The 22,994-nt window shown below is 36.4% G+C and overlaps 2 protein-coding genes across 4 annotated transcripts; both read left to right on the forward strand.

Annotated features, from left to right (window-relative positions):
* The first annotated feature begins 4,567 nt into the window (after positions 1-4,567).
* On the forward strand, positions 4,568-12,547 carry LOC309490679 (uncharacterized protein). 2 transcript variants are annotated; one of them, XM_082159884.1, is made up of 2 exons: positions 4,568-5,479; positions 11,846-12,547. In XM_082159884.1, exons 1-2 carry the CDS (start codon positions 4,588-4,590, stop codon positions 11,977-11,979), a joined length of 1,026 nt encoding a protein of 341 aa, XP_082016010.1. In that variant the 5' UTR covers positions 4,568-4,587; the 3' UTR covers positions 11,980-12,547. The 2 variants fall into 2 exon arrangements, with proteins under 2 accessions (XP_082016010.1, XP_082016009.1); XM_082159883.1 differs by lacking the exon at positions 4,568-5,479 and adding an exon at positions 9,995-11,845 and having other exon boundaries at positions 11,876-12,547.
* A 2,644-nt stretch (positions 12,548-15,191) lies between these two features.
* Positions 15,192-22,394, forward strand: fbxl9 (F-box and leucine rich repeat protein). Of its 2 annotated transcripts, none has more exons than XM_082160154.1 (8): positions 15,192-15,565; positions 16,845-16,946; positions 17,058-17,372; positions 17,763-18,434; positions 20,775-20,993; positions 21,152-21,310; positions 21,657-21,874; positions 21,954-22,394. In XM_082160154.1, the coding sequence occupies exons 1-8, from the start codon at positions 15,539-15,541 to the stop codon at positions 22,120-22,122; spliced, it is 1,881 nt and encodes a 626-aa protein (XP_082016280.1). In that variant the 5' UTR covers positions 15,192-15,538; the 3' UTR covers positions 22,123-22,394. The 2 variants fall into 2 exon arrangements, with proteins under 2 accessions (XP_082016280.1, XP_082016279.1); XM_082160153.1 differs by having other exon boundaries at positions 15,193-15,565; positions 21,098-21,310.
* The last annotated feature ends 600 nt before the right edge of the window (positions 22,395-22,994 follow it).

Below are 22,994 nucleotides of genomic sequence, written 5' to 3' on the forward strand. Positions count from 1 at the left end.
TGTTGCCAAATTCAGTTCACACATCACTACTGTCCTGAAGGTTATACTATAACACTTATTTTGGGGGAAATATATTTTAAGTTGTTTATACAATTGTAAATTTATGATTTTTTATGATTTTTATGAAAATATTCAATAACTTCACTGTAATTCACTGTATTGTTGCCAAATTCAGTTCACACATCATTGATGTCCTGATGGTTATACTACAACATTTATTTTTTGGGAAAAAAAAAAGTTTTTAATTGTATACGATTGTAAATGTATAATTTTTATGATTTTTATGAAAAATATTCAATAACTTCAATGTAATTCACTGTATTGTTGCCAAATTCAGTTCACACATCACTGATATCCTGAAGGTTATACTACAACACTTATTTGGGGGGAAATATATTTTAAATTGTATATACAATTGTAAATTTATAATTGATGATTTTTATGAAAAATATTCAATAACTTCACTGTAATTCAAAACTTCACTGTATACAATTAAACTTTCTTTTCCCCCAAAATAAGTGTTATAGTATAACCATCAGGACAGCAGTGATGTGTGAACTGAATTTGGCAACAATACAGTGAATTACAGTGAACTACAGTGAAGTTATTGAATATTTTTCATAAAAATCATTAAAAAAATCATAAATTTACAATTGTATATACAACTTAAAATCTATTTTTCACAAAATAAGTGTTATAGTATAACCATCAGGACATCAGTGATGTGTAAACTGAATTTGGCAACAATACAGTGAATTACAGTGAAGTTATTGAATATTTTTCATAAAAATCATTTTTAAAAAATCATAAATTTACAATTGTATATACAATTTAAAATATTTTTCCCCCAAAATAAGTGTTGTAGTATAACCTTCAGGACATCAGTGATGTGTGAACTGAATTTGGCAACAATACAGTGAATTACAGTGAAGTTATTGAATATTTTTCATAATAAAAATCATCAACATGATACATTTACAATTGTATATAAAATGTTAAAAAAAAAAATCAAAATATGCGTTGTAGTATAATCATCAGGACAGTAGTGATGTGTGAACTGAATTTGGCAACAATACAGTGAATTACAGTGAAGTTATTGAATATTTTCATAAAAATCATAAAAAATCATAAATTTACAATTGTATATACAATTTAAAATATATTTCCCTCAAAATAAGTGTTGTAGTATAACCATCAGGACAGTAGTGATGTGTGAACTGAATTTGGCAACAGTACAGTGAATTACAGTGAAGTTATTGAATATTTTCATAAAAATCATAAAAAATCATAAATTTACAATTGTATATACAATTTAAAATATATTTCCCTCAAAATAAGTGTTGTAGTATAACCATCAGGACAGTAGTGATGTGTGAACTGAATTTGGTAACAATTCAGTGAATTACAGTGCAGTTATTGAATATTTTTCATAAATAATAATCATAAAAATTATGCAAAAAGATATTTATACAAAATAAGTGTTGTAGTATAAGCATCAGGACAGCAGTGATGTGTAAACTGAATTTGATGACACTATAGTGTGTGACAGTGAAGTTATTGACTGTTTTCTTAGTAACGCTTTTCGGGTTTGGCTCTTTGCAGACGGTCCTTTCGGATCTGTCTCTCTGCCGCCTGCGCATATGATCTATGTATTTTGTCCACTGCGAGGAAAAGCTCGTTTTGAGGAAAATTAGGTTGTAGCTGCTTGTCTACATTACTACGATTAAAAAGAGGTGTTATGTGTGTAGTAACAACGTTTAGCTCACGAGTTATTGACCCGGGAAGTTCGAATCTGTGAATTTATTGCCAACTTTACTCAACGCAGAGGACTTGTCTGGATCTTGTGGTCGTCTCCAAAGTGCAAATCCTGGAACTGGAACACAAATTTGTTTGTGTTTGTATTTCGGCACTGACTATAGATGAATTGAACTCATTCCATAACTGATGAATTTTACAGTTATTGAGAGAGAAAATCTCTCCTTGAACTTGACTGAATAAATTTCTTAGCTTTATTAAAATTGTGTTTATTTCATTCATTTAGTGAAGACTACACAGTTTTATTTTTACATTTGATTATTAATTTCACTATTAATAATTAATTAATTAATAAGCACTAATTACAATAGCTTGTTAAAATACAATCATGATTTATTATTTCTGCATTAGTCATTATTTTATTGTTGTTGACAGAAACAGTGACTGCACTTGCATCAATAATCATAATAATTTGTATAGTTGTCTATTTTGTGAATGAATGGTGTGGGTTTTTCCTCTTTTTATTTATTTGGGCCTATTTATTATTTGGAAAAATTACATGAACACAAGCCCTTGACAAATGAATAAATCTTTTATTGGATAAAATTGTTTGATAAATTGCTTACTCATATTCTGTACAAACAGCAGTCTATGTTTTTATAATTCTGTGCTGAATGTTTTATGATTAACCATATCTAACTATTTGTCCTAGTCAGGCAAAACATATTTTTAGTTTACATGCACTTTTACGGCCCTAGAATGACAGAGTGAGTGGCACCAACACCAGGCCAAGATAAAGACACCTGTGTATTGATACAAAAATAACCTCCTGCTCATTAATGCAGAATTACTGTATATTAGAGGTAGCCTAGCCTACTTTGCATCGATGCAAAAATGTTGAACAATTATCCAAAAAGCATAATATATTAAACACTATATTATATTATGAAGTAATTCGTAGAAATTTAGCTGTATATGGCTCATTTTTATGTGCTCACATCACGTTAAAAAATGAATTACTGCGCCATCTGTCGACACAAATCCAAAGTCAGGTTTTGTCTTTCGTTATGTTGTGTTTTCCCAGAGCCCAGTGTGAATTCCAGGATCCAGAGATGACTCCAGGAGATCTTATTGACTGTGCCAAGTATGTAGGCAACTTTAATCTCAATGTTTGAAGGAAAGTCAGACGATCTGTCAGTTACAGTGAGTCAATCCATTTAACAATTCAAACACTAGTAAATGCACAAAATTCAACCTTTCTTTTCAATCCATGTCATTTCTGTTTTTAAACTCTCTCTCTCTCTCTTTCTCTCTCGATCGATAGGTCCTGTGTTTCTGGACCCTAACACAGCCAACTTTGACCTGATAGTATCTGCTGATCTGATGAGTGTGAGACATAAATACGAGAGGAGATTCTCAATAACCTGGAGAGATTTGATCATTGTCCCTGTGTGCTGGGCTCTGTGGGCTTTTCCACAGGGACACACACATGGGACGTTGACGTGGAGGACAACACGTCCTGGATGGTAGGTGTCGCCACAGAGTCTGTCCAAATAAAAGGAACCAACGGCTTGCCCAGTGGAGTCTGGTGTATCGGACATGTGTCACAGATCCTCTGGAGTCGCACGTCCCACTACTTGGATTTGAGAAACCTGCAATAGTGAGGGTGAAACTGGACATGAGTGCAGGACAGCTGTCATTCTCAGATCGCCTCTGTGAGACTGTCTATCACGCCTTCACACACAATTTCATTGAGATGGTCTTTCCATTCTTCTACACAAAGGGCCATTTCCCTCTCACTATTTTGCCTGAGGTCAAACCTGAAGAGAAGAACGTTGGCTGTCAGATAAAGTGTTCTTGATTTCCTTATTTTACATTGTTGTGTGTTACTGTTATTAATATGGTCTCTTTAGTTTGTAATTACTTTGAGGAATGTTCAAGGATAATGTGGATTAAGTGTTAATGTTACTGATATAGTCTAAAACAATTCCTGCAATCTCAAATGAATGTTGAGAACAAACATACGAGCTTGCAAGTGGAACTAAAATGCAGAAATGCTCAGATTGTATTAATGAATGTGTAGTGCATAGTGACTTTCATAAGGTCAACAGCATAAGATTAAAAAATAACTTTCTACAGCTTCTTGATTGTAACTCGATTAATGACAATTGAATACAAACTGAATTCAAAAACAGGGTTAGAAGTACAAATATATTTGATTAAACATTAGACTAGGAAGACTTATTATTGATTACACAATAATAGCAAATGTTAGCAAATTTAATCAACTCCTCAATAAACTAAGAAGGAAGTAAATCCACCACTTCCATTTTTGCAACCCCATTTTCAAAATGGGGCATGTAAACAGTTAAAAAAAATGTTAAAAATAGAATTTTTAGGTAAATAAAGATGATTTATATACACCCATTTATATACAAGAAATGTTAGGCTACTTGTTTATTTTTAAGCATTTTTTAAACCCAAATACCAAAGAGCAATGTAGGCTACTATTCCAACGCTACGCGCAGTCTATGACGTCACGATGTGACGTCATAGACTGTCAACAATCGTGACGTCATAGAAAGTCAACACAATGTGACGTCATCTACAATGTAGACTATGGTATTTCGAGTGAATATCATTCACAGTTCTATTGCGCTCCAGTGTGAACAAGCTCATTAGAGAGAACATTGACAGCTATAAAGAAGGATTTCACAAAGAACAGCAATTTTAGTCTTGAAAATGTTTCTACCTTATTTAAGGATATCCCGTATCGCTCGCCCGCAAAAGCCAGAATCAACCATCAGGCAGTATCACTGTGTGCAGAATGAGATGCCGTCAACTCGACGAGAGTCTGTGGAGTTCACTGGTCAGACACCCACGCAAACACCACTCGTGGACATGGTGATTGGAAATGGGCATAAAAATGATCTGACCCGACCTAACCAGACTATCAGGCAGCATCACCCAATGCAGAGGCCGTCGATGCACCGAGAGTCTGTGAAGCCCACTGACCAGACACCCACGCACACAACATTCATGGTGATTAGAAATGGGCATAAAAATGATCTGACTACACCTAACCAAGTAACCACCAGGCAGCATCACCGTGTGCAGCAGATGCCGTCAATCCACCAAGAGTCTGTGAAGTCCACTGGCCAGACACCCACGTTCACTGGATATGGACATAATAATGATCTGACCCGACCTAGACAGACACCGCAGGCGAGAATTGTAACTACAACTGAAATGCCACACAGGGAAATGAGCAAATTTCCAGGCCCGATTCTGCCTCCACTGGCCGGTGCGGCTGCTTTCAAGACGCACAAGCCCCGAGTCGTGACAGGTCGAGCTCCTCTACAACCCCCTGCTCCTGCTCCTGCTCCTGCTCCTGCTCCTCCTGCTCCTGCTCCTCCTGCTCGTCTCCGTCTCCCAAAGCTTGTGATTGGCCGGATAGCACCTGTGAACCGGAGCAGTGTGAGGAAACTAGCCAGTGAAGAGAAGCAGAGCCCTGTTCGTCCAATACAAAAGAAAAGCAGCTCTAAAAAGAAGCAGCCATGTAAAGACCAACCGCAAAAGCCAGTAAGACTCCTGGCTGTGGCCGATTTTCCGCCAGTGAGTGAATCAGTGCGGGCACTGATGTGCAGAATAGCGGATCAGCAGCATTCAGAGCGCCAGCGAGCTGCAGTGAAAGGTTCTGTCCCGCGGCGAGCTGCAGTGAAAGGTTCTGGCCCGCGGTAAGCAGCTAGAACAACTGTCCCGCGGCAAGCACTACTGTCCCGCGGTGAGCACCAATGTCCCGCGGTGAGCTGCGGCTGCCAGAGGGAGCAGCGTCAGTGCCGAAATACAAACACAAACAAATTTGTGTTCCAGTTCCAGGATTTGCACTTTGGAGACGACCACAAGACCCAGACAAGTCCTCTGCGTTGAGTAAAGTTGGCAATAAATTCACAGATTCGAACTTCCCGGGTCAATAACTCGTGAGCTAAACGTTGTTACTACACACATAACACCTCTTTTTAATCGTAGTAATGTAGACAAGCAGCTACAACCTAATTTTCCTCAAAACGAGCTTTTCCTCGCAGTGGACAAAATACATAGATCATATGCGCAGGCGGCAGAGAGACAGATCCGAAAGGACCGTCTGCAAAGAGCCAAACCCGAAAAGCGTTACTAAGAAAACAGTCAATAACTTCACTGTCACACACTATAGTGTCATCAAATTCAGTTTACACATCACTGCTGTCCTGATGCTTATACTACAACACTTATTTTGTATAAATATCTTTTTGCATAATTTTTATGATTATTATTTATGAAAAATATTCAATAACTGCACTGTAATTCACTGAATTGTTACCAAATTCAGTTCACACATCACTACTGTCCTGAAGGTTATACTATAACACTTATTTTGGGGAAATATATTTTAAGTTGTATATACAATTGTACATTTATGATTTTTTATGATTTTTATGAAAATATTCAATAACTTCACTGTAATTCACTGTACTGTTGCCAAATTCAGTTCACACATCACTACTGTCCTGATGGTTATACTACAACATTTATTTTTTGGGAAAAAAAAAAGTTTTTAATTGTATACGATTGTAAATGTATAATTTTTATGATTTTTATGAAAAATATTCAATAACTTCAATGTAATTCACTGTATTGTTGCCAAATTCAGTTCACACATCACTGATATCCTGAAGGTTATACTACAACACTTATTTTGGGGGAAATATATTTTAAATTGTATATACAATTGTAAATTTATAATTGATGATTTTTATGAAAAATATTCAATAACTTCACTGTAATTCAAAACTTCACTGTATACAATTAAACTTTTTTTCCCCCCAAAATAAGTGTTATAGTATAACCATCAGGGTATCAGTGATGTGTGAACTGAATTTGGCAACAATACAGTGAATTACAGTGAATTACAGTGAACTACAGTGAAGTTATTGAATGTTTTTCATAAAAATCATAAATGTACAATTGTATATACAATTTAAAATATTTTTTTCCCAAAATAAGTGTTGTAGTATAACCATCAGGACATCAGTGATGTGTAAACTGAATTTGGCAACAATACAGTGAATTACAGTGAAGTTATTGAATATTTTTCATAAAAATCATTTTAAAAAATCATTAATTTACAATTGTATATACAATTTAAAATATTTTTCACCCAAAATAAGTGTTGTAGTATAACCTTCAGGACATCAGTGATGTGTGAACTGAATTTGGCAACAATACAGTGAATTACAGTGAAGTTATTGAATATTTTCATAAAAATCATAAAAAATCATTAATTTACAATTGTATATACAATTTAAAATATTTTTCACCCAAAATAAGTGTTGTAGTATAACCATCAGGACAGTAGTGATGTGTGAACTGAATTTGGTAACAATTCAGTGAATTACAGTGCAGTTATTGAATATTTTTCATAAATAATAATCATAAAAATTATGCAAAAAGATATTTATACAAAATAAGTGTTGTAGTATAAGCATCAGGACAGCAGTGATGTGTAAACTGAATTTGATGACACTATAGTGTGTGACAGTGAAGTTATTGACTGTTTTCTTAGTAACGCTTTTCGGGTTTGGCTCTTTGCAGACGGTCCTTTCGGATCTGTCTCTCTGCCGCCTGCGCATATGATCTATGTATTTTGTCCACTGCGAGGAAAAGCTCGTTTTGAGGAAAATTAGGTTGTAGCTGCTTGTCTACATTACTACGATTAAAAAGAGGTGTTATGTGTGTAGTAACAACGTTTAGCTCACGAGTTATTGACCCGGGAAGTTCGAATCTGTGAATTTATTGCCAGCTTTACTCAACGCAGAGGACTTGTCTGGGTCTTGTGGTTGTCTCCAAAGTGCAAATCCTGGAACTGGAACACAAATTTGTTTGTGTTTGTATTTCGGCACTGACAATAGATGAATTGAACACATTCCATAACTGATGAATTTTACAGTTATTGAGAGAGAAAATCTCTCCTTGAACTTGACTGAATAAATTTCTTAGCTTTATTAAAATTGTGTTTATTTCATTCATTTAGTGAAGACTACACAGTTTTATTTTTACATTTGATTATTAATTTCACTATTAATAATTAATTAATTAATAAGCACTAATTACAATAGCTTGTTAAAATACAATCATGATTTATTATTTCTGCATTAGTCATTATTTTATTGTTGTTGACAGAAACAGTGACTGCACTTGCATCAATAATCATAATAATTTGTATAGTTGTCTATTTTGTGAACGAATGTGTAACGGTCACCAGCTGGAGTGCCCTTGAGAGCCACCAGAGGGCACTCCACATAAGACTATTATCACTCACAAACTACATTTCCCATAACTCACTGCTCGGACTCATCATCACTGATCACATTCACCTGTACCTCATTCACTGATTGCATTCACCTGTGTCACATCATCCTGTTAGTCTCAGTCTATTTATACCATGTTTATTCAGTCACTCACCGCGAAGTCTTGTTAAGTGTTACACTGCATTTCTGAGCGTTTCCCTGGTTTTCTTGTTTCTTGGTTTTTGATATCTTGCCCTGTTCCCTGGATTACTCTCTTGCCTCTGGTCCCTGCCTGTTTGTTTGTTTTGTTTCTTTCTTTGTTTTGACTGCCTGCCTGTGTATGACCCTAGCCTGTACATTGGATTACGCCTCTGGATTTCCCCAGCCAATAAAGTTGCATTTGGATCTAACCTTCGTGTCTTGGAGCAGTTCGTGACAGAATGAATGAATTGTGTGGGTTTTTCCTCTTTTTATTTATTTGGGCCTATTTATTATTTGGAAAAATTACATGAACACAAGCCCTTGACAAATGAATAAATCTTTTATTGGATAAAATTGTTTGATAAATTGCTTACTCATATTCTGTACAAACAGCAGTCTATGTTTTTATAATTCTGTGCTGAATGTTTTATGATTAACCATATCTAACTATTTGTCCTAATCAGGCAAAACATATTTTTAGTTTACATGCACTTTTACGGCCCTAGAATGACAGAGTGAGTGGCACCAACACCAGGCCAAGATAAAGACACCTGTGTATTGATACAAAAATAACCTCCTGCTCATTAATGCAGAATTACTGTATATTAGAGGTAGCCTAGCCTACTTTGCATCGATGCAAAAATGTTGAACAATTATCCAAAAAGCATAATATATTAAACACTATATTATATTATGAAGTAATTCGTAGAAATTTAGCTGTATATGGCTCATTTTTATGTGCTCACATCACGTAAAAAAATGAATTACTGCGCCATCTGTCGACACAAATCCAAAGTCAGGTTTTGTCTTTCGTTATGTTGTGTTTTCCCAGAGCCCAGTGTGAATTCCAGGATCCAGAGATGACTCCAGGAGATCTTATTGACTGTGCCAAGTATGTAGGCAACTTTAATCTCAATGTTTGAAGGAAAGTCAGACGATCTGTCAGTTACAGTGAGTCAATCCATTTAACAATTCAAACACTAGTAAATGCACAAAATTCAACCTTTCTTTTCAATCCATGTCATTTCTGTTTTTAAACTATCTCTCTCTCTCTCTCTCTCTCGATCGATAGGTCCTGTGTTTCTGGACCCTAACACAGCCAACTTTGACCTGATAGTATCTGCTGATCTGATGAGTGTGAGACATAAATACGAGAGGAGATTCTCAATAACCTGGAGAGATTTGATCATTGTCCCTGTGTGCTGGGCTCTGTGGGCTTTTCCACAGGGACACACACATGGGACGTTGACGTGGAGGACAACACGTCCTGGATGGTAGGTGTCGCCACAGAGTCTGTCCAAATAAAAGGAACCAACGGCTTGCCCAGTGGAGTCTGGTGTATCGGACATGTGTCACAGATCCTCTGGAGTCGCACGTCCCACTACTTGGATTTGAGAAACCTGCAATAGTGAGGGTGAAACTGGACATGAGTGCAGGACAGCTGTCATTCTCAGATCGCCTCTGTGAGACTGTCTATCACGCCTTCACACACAATTTCATTGAGATGGTCTTTCCATTCTTCTACACAAAGGGCCATTTCCCTCTCACTATTTTGCCTGAGGTCAAACCTGAAGAGAAGAACGTTGGCTGTCAGATAAAGTGTTCTTGATTTCCTTATTTTACATTGTTGTGTGTTACTGTTATTAATATGGTCTCTTTAGTTTGTAATTACTTTGAGGAATGTTCAATGATAATGTGGATTAAGTGTTAATGTTACTGATATAGTCTAAAACAATTCCTGCAATCTCAAATGAATGTTGAGAACAAACATACGAGCTTGCAAGTGGAACTAAAATGCAGAAATGCTCAGATTGTATTAATGAATGTGTAGTGCATAGTGACTTTCATAAGGTCAACAGCATAAGATTAAAAAATAACTTTCTACAGCTTCTTGATTGTAACTCGATTAATGACAATTGAATACAAACTGAATTCAAAAACAGGGTTAGAAGTACAAATATATTTTATTAAACATTAGACTAGGAAGACTTATTATTGATTACACAATAATAGCAAATGTTAGCAAATTTAATCAACTCCTCAATAAACTAAGAAGGAAGTAAATCCACCACTTCCATTTTTGCAACCCCATTTTCAAAATGGGGCATGTAAACAGTAAAAAAAAAAAAATCAAAAATAAATAAAGAACTTTTATTTGAAATAAGTAATAAAAGTATGTCAAAATGGGTATTTTTCTATAATTAGTTAGATTAACAAATCAAACTTAAAAATAATGACTAAAAATGTTAAAAATAGAATTTTTAGGTAAATAAAGATGATTTATATACACCCATTTATATACAAGAAATGTTAGGCTACTTGTTTATTTTTAAGCATTTTTTAAACCCAAATACCAAAGAGCAATGTAGGCTACTATTCCAACGCTACGCGCAGTCTATGACGTCACGATGTGACGTCATAGACTGTCAACAATCGTGACGTCATAGAAAGTCAGCACAATGTGACGTCATCTACAATGTAGACTATGCTATTTCGAGTGAATATCATTCACAGTTCTATTGCGCTCCAGTGTGAACAAGCTCATTAGAGAGAACATTGACAGCTATAAAGAAGGATTTCACAAAGAACAGCAATTTTAGTCTTGAAAATGTTTCTACCTTATTTAAGGATATCCCGTATCGCTCGCCCGCAAAAGCCAGCATCAACCATCAGGCAGTATCACTGTGTGCAGAATGAGATGCCGTCAACTCGACGAGAGTCTGTGGAGTTCACTGGTCAGACACCCGCGCAAACACCACTCGTGGACATGGTGATTGGAAATGGGCATAAAAATGATCTGACCCGACCTAACCAGACTATCAGGCAGCATCACCCAATGCAGAGGCCGTCGATGCACCGAGAGTCTGTGAAGCCCACTGACCAGACACCCACGCACACAACATTCATGGTGATTAGAAATGGGCATAAAAATGATCTGACTACACCTAACCAAGTAACCACCAGGCAGCATCACCGTGTGCAGCAGATGCCGTCAATCCACCAAGAGTCTGTGAAGTCCACTGGCCAGACACCCACGTTCACTGGATATGGGCACAATAATGATCTGACCCGACCTAGACAGACACCGCAGGCGAGAATTGTAACTACAACTGAAAGGCCACACAGGAAAATGAACAAATTTCCAGGCCCGATTCTGCCTCCACTGGCCGGTGCGGCTGCTTTCAAGACGCACAAGCCCCGAGTCGTGACAGGTCGAGCTCCTCTACAACCCCCTGCTCCTGCTCCTGCTGCTCCTACTCCTGCTCCTCCTGCTCCTGCTCCTCCTGCTCGTCTCCGTCTCCCAAAGCTTGTGATTGGCCGGATAGCACCTGTGAACCGGAGCAGTGTGAGGAAACTAGCCAGTGAAGAGAAGCAGAGCCCTGGTCGTCCAATACAAAAGAAAAGCAGCTCTAAAAAGAAGCAGCCATGTAAAGACCAACCGCAAAAGCCAGTAAGACTCCTGGCTGTGGCCGATTTTCCGCCAGTGAGTGAATCAGTGCGGGCACTGATGTGCAGAATAGCGGATCAGCAGCATTCAGAGCGCCAGCGAGCTGCAGTGAAAGGTTCTGTCCCGCGGCGAGCTGCAGTGAAAGGTTCTGTCCCGCGGCGAGCACCACTGGCCCGCGGTAAGCAGCTAGAACAACTGTCCCGCGGCAAGCACTACTGTCCCGCGGTGAGCACCAATGTCCCGCGGTGAGCTGCGGCTGCCAGAGGGAGCAGCGTCAGTGCCGAAATACAAACACAAACAAATTTGTGTTCCAGTTCCAGGATTTGCACTTTGGAGACGACCACAAGATCCAGACAAGTCCTCTGCGTTGAGTAAAGTTGGCAATAAATTCACAGATTCGAACTTCCCGGGTCAATAACTCGTGAGCTAAACGTTGTTACTACACACATAACACCTCTTTTTAATCGTAGTAATGTAGACAAGCAGCTACAACCTAATTTTCCTCAAAACGAGCTTTTCCTCGCAGTGGACAAAATACATAGATCATATGCGCAGGCGGCAGAGAGACAGATCCGAAAGGACCGTCTGCAAAGAGCCAAACCCGAAAAGCGTTACTAAGAAAACAGTCAATAACTTCACTGTCACACACTATAGTGTCATCAAATTCAGTTTACACATCACTGCTGTCCTGATGCTTATACTACAACACTTATTTTGTATAAATATCTTTTTGCATAATTTTTATGATTATTATTTATGAAAAATATTCAATAACTGCACTGTAATTCACTGAATTGTTACCAAATTCAGTTCACACATCACTACTGTCCTGAAGGTTATACTATAACACTTATTGTGGGGGAAATATATTTTAAGTTGTATATACAATTGTAAATTTATGATTTTTTATGATTTTTATGAAAATATTCAATAACTTCACTGTAATTCACTGTACTGTTGCCAAATTCAGTTCACACATCACTACTGTCCTGATGGTTATACTACAACACTTATTTTGGGGGAAATATATTTTAAATTGTATATACAATTGTAAATTTATGATTTTTTATGATTTTTATGAAAATATTAAATAACTTCACTGTAATTCACTGTATTGTTGCCAAATTCAGTTCACACATCATTGATGTCCTGATGGTTATACTACAACATTTATTTTTTGGGAAAAAAAAAAGTTTTTAATTGTATACGATTGTAAATGTATAATTTTTATGATTTTTATGAAAAATATTCAATAACTTCAATGTAATTCACTGTATTGCTGCCAAATTCAGTTCACACATCACTGATATCCTGAAGGTTATACTACAACACTTATTTTGGGGGAAATATATTTTAAATTGTATATACAATTGTAAATTTATAATTGATGATTTTTATGAAAAATAATCAATAACTTCACTGTAATTCAAAACTTCACTGTATACAATTAAACTTTTTTCCCCCCCAAAATAAGTGTTATAGTATAACCATCAGGGTATCAGTGATGTGTGAACTGAATTTGGCAACAATACAGTGAATTACAGTGAACTACAGTGAAGTTATTGAATATTTTTCATAAAAATCATTAAAAAAATCATAAATGTACAATTGTATATACAACTTAAAATCTATTTTTCCCAAAATAAGTGTTATAGTATAACCATCAGGACATCAGTGATGGGTAAACTGAATTTGGCAACAATACAGTGAATTACAGTGAAGTTATTGAATATTTTTCATAAAAATCATTTTTTAAAAATCATAAATTTACAATTGTATATACAATTTAAAATATTTTCCCCCCAAAATAAGTGTTGTAGTATAACCTTCAGGACATCAGTGATGTGTGAACTGAATTTGGCAACAATACAGTGAATTACAGTGAAGTTATTGAATATTTTTCATAATAAAAATCATCAACATGATACATTTACAATTGTATATAAAATGTAAAAAAAAATTTTTTTCAAAATATGCGTTGTAGTATAATCATCAGGACAGCAGTGATGTGTGAACTGAATTTGGCAACAATACAGTGAATTACAGTGCAGTTATTGAATATTTTTCATAAATAATAATCATAAAAATTATGCAAAAAGATATTTATACAAAATAAGTGTTGTAGTATAAGCATCAGGACAGCAGTGATGTGTAAACTGAATTTGATGACACTATAGTGTGTGACAGTGAAGTTATTGACTGTTTTCTTAGTAACGCTTTTCGGGTTTGGCTCTTTGCAGACGGTCCTTTCGGATCTGTCTCTCTGCCGCCTGCGCATATGATCTATGTATTTTGTCCACTGCGAGGAAAAGCTCGTTTTGAGGAAAATTAGGTTGTAGCTGCTTGTCTACATTACTACGATTAAAAAGAGGTGTTATGTGTGTAGTAACAACGTTTAGCTCACGAGTTATTGACCCGGGAAGTTCGAATCTGTGAATTTATTGCCAACTTTACTCAACGCAGAGGACTTGTCTGGATCTTGTGGTCGTCTCCAAAGTGCAAATCCTGGAACTGGAACACAAATTTGTTTGTGTTTGTATTTCGGCACTGACTATAGATGAATTGAACTCATTCCATAACTGATGAATTTTACAGTTATTGAGAGAGAAAATCTCTCCTTGAACTTGACTGAATAAATTTCTTAGCTTTACTATTGTGTTTATTTCATTCATTTAGTGAAGACTACACAGTTTTATTTTTACATTTGATTATTAATTTCACTATTAATAATTAATTAATTAATAAGCACTAATTACAATAGCTTGTTAAAATACAATCATGATTTATTATTTCTGCATTAGTCATTATTTTATTGTTGTTGACAGAAACAGTGACTGCACTTGCATCAATAATCATAATAATTTGTATAGTTGTCTATTTTGTTAATGAATGAATGAATTGTGTGGGTTTTTCCTCTTTTTATTTATTTGGGCCTATTTATTATTTGGAAAAATTACATGAACACAAGCCCTTGACAAATGAATAAATCTTTTATTGGATAAAATTGTTTGATAAATTGCTTACTCATATTCTGTACAAACAGCAGTCTATGTTTTTATAATTCTGTGCTGAATGTTTTATGATTAACCATATCTAAATTTGTCCTAGTCAGGCAAAACATATTTTTAGTTTACATGCACTTTTACGGCCCTAGAATGACAGAGTGAGTGGCACCAACACCAGGCCAAGATAAAGACACCTGTGTATTGATACAAAAATATCCTCCTGCTCATTAATGCAGAATTACTGTATATTAGAGGTAGCATAGCCTACTTTGCATCGATGCAAAAATGTTGAACAATTATCCAAAAAGCATAATATATTAAACACTATATTATATTATGAAGTAATTCGTAGAAATTTAGCTCTATATGGCTCATTTTTATGTGCTCACATCACGTTCTATGAATTACTGCGCCATCTGTCGACACAAATCCAAAGTCAGGCTCTGTCTTTCGTTAAACTACGTTTCCCAGGTGACTTTGCGCGCTTCTTGCACGTGATGTCCAGTGTTGTTCTTGTGACAGTTCTTTATTATTTTCTTTGAAAAATGTTTTCTTGCTCACATTTCTGAGGGGTTTAGGATGTGTAGCGGAACGTGTTGTGGATAATGTTGGGGTTTGGTGCGTCTTTTAATACTGTGTAAGGAGGATTCGGAACAACTAGAGGGTGTTATCAGATCATCCCGTGCTCTTGAATGTTTAGCACGTTGATAGTCCGCGACCTGATAGTCCGCGACCTTTAATACTGATATTACATTTAAATAAATGATAATTAATAAGACCAGATATCGGAAGTGAGCGCAGTTATGGAGAGTGCACACCTACCTATTGAGGTGAGTCCGTCCATCCACACATCACACACTGGATAGGCTAGCCGCTAGTAAGGGGTTTAGAGCTGAAATAACAAGTAAGCTAACATGAGTTCCCAAATTGTATATTCATTACCTTTCTGTTCATTTGACAGCATGTCCTTACTGAAATGTACCATAGTTTTACTGTGTTTTTGACTCTTTACCATAGCGCCGAATGGATATTAAGAATGAGAATAAAAAAACTATAGATAGATAGACAGACAGACAGACATTGGTTGGCGTAGTTATATTAATAATGTTTAAAAAAAAAAAATTATGAACATTTATTAGAGGATCAACCCCATGAGATGAAACATCTTGTTTTCATGGGGGTCCTCAGTATAAGTACATGTTTTTTTCTTCTTCTGTGCACGTTGTCACAATAAAACGATATATATATGTGTGTGTGTGTGTATTAATATATATATATATATATATATATATATATATATATATATATATATATATATATATATACACTACCGTTCAAAAGTTTGGGGTCAGTAAGATTTTTAATGTTTTTAAAAGAAGTATCTTCTGCTCACCAAGGCTGCATTTATTTGATTAAAAATACAAACAAAAACAGTAATATTGTGAAATATTATTCCAATTTAAAACAACTGTCTTCTATGTGAATATACAGTAAACTGTAATTTATTCCTGTGATCAAAGCTGAATTTACAGCATCATTACTCCAGTCTTCAGTGTCACATGATCCTTCAGAAATCATTCTAATATGATGATTTGATGCTCAAGAAACATTCATTATTATTATCAATGTTGAAAACAGTTGTGTACAATTTTTTTTCAAAATTCTTTGATGAATAGAAAGTTCAAAAGAACAGCATTTATCTGAAATCTAAAGCTTTTGTAACATTAAACACTACCGTTCAAAAGTTTGGGGTCAGTAAGAATTTTTATTTTATTTTGGGGGGAAAGAAATAAAATAAATCAATACTTTTATTCATCAAGGATGAGTTAAACTGATAAAAAATTACAGTAAAGACATTTATAATGTTAGAAAATATTCTATTTTAAATAAATGCTGTTATATATATATATATCATATAATTATAATATTGATTAATAAACACGCATACCCCCCCCCCCCCCCCCCCCCCACACACACACACACACACACAAAAAAAGTGTATAATGTATAACATGAGCAAAATGTGACAACTTTCATTATATAGTTGAGTCTTGTCTTCATATTTTCCAGAGAGAGCGTAACCTGTCAATTTTCTCCCTTCTGCTCCAGATTATTTCCTACATATTGAGTTACCTTCATGTAACGGATCGAAAGGAGGCGTCACTGGTCTGTAAGAGTTGGTACGAGGCAAGCCAAGACCACCGGTTTCAGGTTTTTCTCATTTTCATTCGAATATCAAGATTATGTAAATTTATACATACATTTTTTGGTTTAGTCCACTTCCACAGTTGTTTAAATTGCCTTTTGGGTGCTTTAATCTAGAAAAATGCCACCTTCAAGTTCCATGCTTCCACATCTTCACTGGACTTTATCCGTGCACTTGCAAGGCGCCCTCGCTGTGGCCTAGTCATCAGTCATCTTGATGGATCCAGCCTGTCAAGACAAGTACTTTTGGAAGTGGGGCTTCACCTCGGCCCTCACTTGGACAGTTTAGCTCTACCCGGCAGCAGCATCACAGAGTCCTCCCTGCTGGGCCTCCTGCCACAACTGACCGGCCTCCGCAAGCTGGACCTTCATGGCCTGGACAGCCTCTTCATGTCTGGAGCTTTTCTGTCAAGACAGGAGCACCGTCGACAGGTTACATCTTTAAAGAAACATCTCAAAATGTAGATTTATTTTTCATAATGTAAATTAAAATGTTGTGATGCCTAAATTGTAACGTAAACATTTATTTATTTATTAACAAAAATAATATTAATAATGTAATATATTTAATAAAATAATGTAATATTTTATTTGAATTTATATTATTTTAGATAAATATTTTTATTTTGTATAATTTATAACATAATTATATTATATATAATAAAAAATTATATAATTGTAAAATTAAGTGATATAATTTTATTATATATAAATTATAATATTTTAAATGACAATTTAACTATATTTTTTCATTAATAAAATTGTATAAAAAAATAAATAAAAAAAACGTTGAAGTACAATCTAATTTTTGTGCCATATTAGGTGGAGAACGCTTTGAAGAACCTGGAGGAACTGGACTTGTCTGATCTCCGCTACCTCTCCGATCTCTCTTTCAACCGGCTGACGAGTTGCACGCCCAGGTTGCGCGGTCTGGCCCTGGCCGGATGCCACATCGCTTTCGAGTTTGACCCATACCGAGGGAGCCCTGTTGGGTCCGGCTCCTCGGCTCTAGTTTCCCTCCGTAACCTCTTGAATCTCTTGCAGAAGCAGGCCGGTACGCTCCACAGCCTGGACTTGAGTCGCACCAGCATCACCCCCGAATCCCTCCGCTCCATAGCTCAGGTGCCCGGCCTCCGTCTGGAGGATCTGAGTCTACGCGGCTGTAAAGAGCTGACCGACTACTCCATAGAAATCCTCTGCAAGCACCAGAACGGCCTGAAGACGCTGGACCTCGGCGCGTGCACTGAGTTGACCAGTAGGACGGTGCTGGCGGTGTCCACTGAGCTGAAGGAGCTGCAGTCGCTGACCCTCTCACAGGACTGGAAGATAACAGATAAAGGCCTGACCGAGCTGATGGCGCTGCCCTGTTTGAAGACTCTGGATCTGTCGGAGTGTCTGCATGTCAGCGGGACAGACCTGGTGAAGGGACTGTCCTGTCCACAGCCCAGGGCGCAGCTGCAGGCCCTTAGCCTAAGAAACTGCTCATACATAAGGGTGAGGCAAAAGTGCTGAACGGCACGTATACATGAAAGAAAATGTGTACCATATCAGTTATCAGCCAATATATAAGCTGATATTGTTAATTGTGCCTGCTCATTTCCCCTACTTTTACAATTCATTCACCTGTGTCAATATCTAACCCTTACTTAAACAAACACTAATAATAATCTTAAACAAATCTCAAAATTAATATCCATTTTCATACTGTAAATTCACAATTAAAGCAATTATTATAATTTTTTTGTATTATGTATTAACAAAAATATTTAATTTGTAATATTTTCTTTTATAATTTATGAGAAAACATTAAATATATCTACACTCACCTAAAGGATTATTAGGAACACCATACTAATACTGTGTTTGACCCCCTTTCGCCTTCAGAACTGCCTTAATTCTACGTGGCATTGATTCACAAGGTGCTGAAAGCATTCTTTAGAAATGTTGGCCCATATTGAAATGATAGCATCTTGCAGTTGATGGAGATTTGTGGGATGCACATCCAGGCCACGAAGCTCCCGTTCCACCACATCCCAAAAATGCTCTATTGGGTTGAGATCTGGTGACTGTGGGGGCCATTTTAGTACAGTGAACTCATTGTCATGTTCAAGAAACCAATTTGAAATGATTCGAGCTTTGTGACATGGTGCATTATCCTGCTGTAAGTAGCCATCAGAGGATATGGTGGTCATAAAGGGATGGACATGGTCAGAAACAATGCTCAGGTAGGCCGTGGCATTTAAACAATGCCCAATTGGCACTAAGGGCCTAAAGTGTGCCAAGAAAACATCCCCCACACCATTACACCACCACCACCAGCCTGCACAGTGGTAACAAGGCATGATGGATCCATGTTCTCATTCTGTTTACGCCAAATTCTGACTCTACCATCTGAATGTCTCAACAGAAATCGAGACTCATCAGACCAGGCAACATTTTTCCAGTCTTCAACTGTCCAATTTTGGTGAGCTCGTGCAAATTGTAGCCTCTTTTTCCTATTTGTAGTGGAGATGAGTGGTACCCGGTGGGGTCTTCTGCTGTTGTAGCCCATCCGCCTCAAGGTTGTGCGTGTTGTGGCTTCACAAATGCTTTGCTGCATACCTCGGTTGTAACGAGTGGTTATTTCAGTCAAAGTTGCTCTTCTATCAGCTTGAATCAGTCGGCCCATTCTCCTCTGACCTCTAGCATCAACAAGGCATTTTCGCCCACAGGACTGCCGCATACTGGATGTTTTTCCCTTTTCACACCATTCTTTGTAAACCCTAGAAATGGTTGTGCGTGAAAATACCAGTAACTGAGCAGATTGTGAAATACTCAGACCGGCCCGTCTGGCACCAACAACCATGCCACGCTCAAAATTGCTTAAATCACCTTTCTTTCCCATTCTGACATTCAGTTTGGAGTTCAGGAGATTGTCTTGACCAGGACCACACCCCTAAATGCATTGAAGCAACTGCCATGTGATTGGTTGATTAGATAATTGCATTAATGAGATATTGAACAGGTGTTCCTAATAATACTTTAGGTGAGTGTATATTATATATATATATATATATATATATATATATATATATATATATTAACAAAATAGTATAAAAAAAATGGAAAATATTATAAAAATATTATATTGCTAATCATTTTTGGGTAATATTATCCTGTTTTTGTTTTGACATTTTGTATTGAAAATAAAAATCTGTATACTGTAAATTATAATGTTATGACAATTCATTTTAGTGTTTTATTTTTCAGCTATTTAAAAAAAAAGTAGTTTTTTTTAGTAATTATAAAAACTAATATTATATATACATTTTAATGTCATAATTATATTTCATATTATAATTGTTTAATACTTACTATAATTAACAAAATAGTATAAAAATAAATATTTAGCAAGTATTTGCCATAATTTAGGATGATATGAATATATCATACAATTTTTGTTTATATTTTGTATTAATAAAAATATCTTAAATTGAATATCCATTTTTCATACTTAATTAATTAATAATGTTGTGATGCCTAAATTCATATTTGCAATAATTGATTTAGTATTTAGTGTTTTATTTTTTGTTTATGTGTTAAAAAGTTTATAATATTTTTTATAATAATATTGTATATACATTTTAATATTATGATTACTATATAATAATTATAATTTGTAATTAACCAAACAGTATTAAAATGTAAAAAAATATATACTTGGCATATTAAGGATAATTTGAATATACAATTTTTGTTTCGCAAAATTTCATTTGAATATTTTCCTCAAATGACCCATCAAAAATGATTTTTGTATTGTCCCTGTTCTTGCTAACACCCTCTGTCCTCCTGCAGGACACAGTCATATTCTCCCTGACGCAGTTGCTGGGCAGTAACCTGAGAAAGCTGGACCTCACCTCCTGCGTCTATCTCACTGACCTTAGTGTTCACGCCATCGCAAAATATCTCCCTGCGCTGCTGGTGCTGCGGCTCGGCTGGTGCAAAGAGATCTCCGACTGGGGGCTGCTGGGGATGGTGGAGCCCACCCAAAATTGTGAACCAAGAGACAAAGAGGTGGGATTTACTTCTTTTTACTTTTTTTTAGGACTTATATAATGTTTTGATAATCAGTGCACACAAAATGTAAAAAAATTCTCATAAATGCCTCAAATGTGAAGGATGATAAAGGCCCAAGCTTTACTAGGACATTTGGAAACATGGGCTTTTTCCAGCCTCCCAGCCTGCCTTTCCAGGAGAAGCCACGTCTCGTAACCGACGAGGACCTGGGTGCGTTTAGAGATCAGGAAGGAGCATCACTGCTGGCCCTCAGGGGTCTTCAGGAACTGGACCTGTCGGCCTGCTCGAAGTTAACCGACACCAGTATCACACAGGTAATAATAGAATAATAGAATAGAAACTGTGTGTTTTGTGAGCAATAATGGTTAAAGTGTAGATTACTTACAAATTGTAGTCCATTACTGAATACAAAATACATTATGAACATTATAGTAAGTAACATAATCTATTACATTGCACATATTAGGTAATGTAATCCGACTACTTTTTGATTACTTTTAGATTACTTTTGACCTAACGTGTGAATAACATTGATTTGAATAGGATAATCTTGTACCATATTGAAAAAAAATATATATATTTTTTGTTATCAACAATTATTTTGTTATTACGGTAATCGGTACTGAATATTTATAACCAAAATGTTCCCGGCCACCTCAGGTTCTCCGTTTCCCAGACCTGCAGCGTCTCTCGCTTTCCATGCTGCCTGAGATCAGCGACGACAGCTTGGTGTCCGTAGCTCTTCACTGCCGCAACCTCACGAGCCTGGCGCTCAACCTCTGTCCCCAGATCAGTGACCAAGGTATGGCGCGGGCCCTTCCGCTCCTCCACAGACTGCAGCATCTGTTCCTGGCCTGCTGTGACGCGGTTACCAACGAGTGAGTGACCTCTTCCAGCGCTGTTGTGTTCATACTAAACTATTGAGCTCTGCTTAACATGGTTAATGTGTTCCTGCAGAACTCTTTCCATAATCGCGCTGCACTGCGACAGACTCCGGACCCTCGATGTGTCCATGTGCAAGGACATAACCGTGCACCAGGTGGACCTCCTCCAGTCCCGCCTGCCCTTCCTTGAGAAAGTCCAGTGTCGCTTTGCCAATGGCACAGATTTCACTATGGTACTCTGATTCTGTAATACAGTGAAAGTGAATCACTTTTTACTCAGGAATAAAAGAGTAATACATTTCTAAATGCTTTATTTTTTTGCATAGGATATTCCATAATTGTATTATTTATGTGGTGAATCACTGCTTTTGAATGTAAGGGTTTCAGCTCTCGTGTTCACACATTTCAAATTATTCCAGTATAAACATGATCTGCTATTGATTAGTAGATATAAAACTCCACTTCCTGGCTGTATTCCTGGCAGTATATGTCAATAAATTATTGTAAGAATTAATGCTTTCTTCTGTCTTTTTCATAAATTGTTCTGTCCCACTGTGGTTTGCATATGTTGCGTTTATAAGTCTACTCCTTACAACTTCTGTATTTCTGCAGCACCAGATAAGGGTGAACTTTAAACTGTATGACACAGTAATGTTCAAAGGTCATTAGTTTTATGATATCTGTTGCTATGTAACCTGATAACATTTTATATACATCCGGCTGACTTCTGATTCAGTTTGTTTTATTGAAACATTTTAGCTGACACTTTAAAGTGACAGAGCATTGAAAGTGCAAGTTTTATCAGCGTGTGTGTGTGTGTGTGTGTGTGTGAATCTGTGCTACCACATCACAAGAAATATTATGTTTACATCAGATGTTAATGAATTTGTCTGTTCAGTCAATTTTGAAGTGAGGAAATAAAACGACGGTATACCGCAAAAACGCATTTCTGTTCACATCCTCATGGGTTTAACTCCAATGACAACTATTCTTAGTGAATCAAAAACACACCGGGTTTTACGAACAAAAAACAACTCTTCTTAGTGAATCAAAAACACACCGGGTTTTACGAACAAAAAACAACTCTTCTTAGTGAATCAGTGAATCAAAAACA

Source organism: Leuciscus leuciscus, assembly GCF_965113295.1.
Source record: "Leuciscus leuciscus genome assembly, chromosome: 25".
Classification (NCBI taxonomy): Eukaryota; Metazoa; Chordata; class Actinopteri; order Cypriniformes; family Leuciscidae; genus Leuciscus; species Leuciscus leuciscus.

Coding starts and splice junctions, on each gene's coding strand:
- LOC309490679 (XM_082159883.1), top strand. CDS start 10,891: ATGTTTCTACCTTATTTAAGGATATCCCGTATCGCTCGCCCGCAAAAG. Junction 11,846..11,875: donor CCAGCGAGCTGCAGTGAAAG/GTTCTGTCCCGC, acceptor CTGCAGTGAAAG/GTTCTGTCCCGCGGCGAGCA.
- fbxl9 (XM_082160153.1), top strand. CDS start 15,539: ATGGAGAGTGCACACCTACCTATTGAG. Junction 15,566..16,844: donor GTGCACACCTACCTATTGAG/GTGAGTCCGTCC, acceptor CTTCTGCTCCAG/ATTATTTCCTACATATTGAG. Junction 17,373..17,762: donor GACAGGAGCACCGTCGACAG/GTTACATCTTTA, acceptor GTGCCATATTAG/GTGGAGAACGCTTTGAAGAA.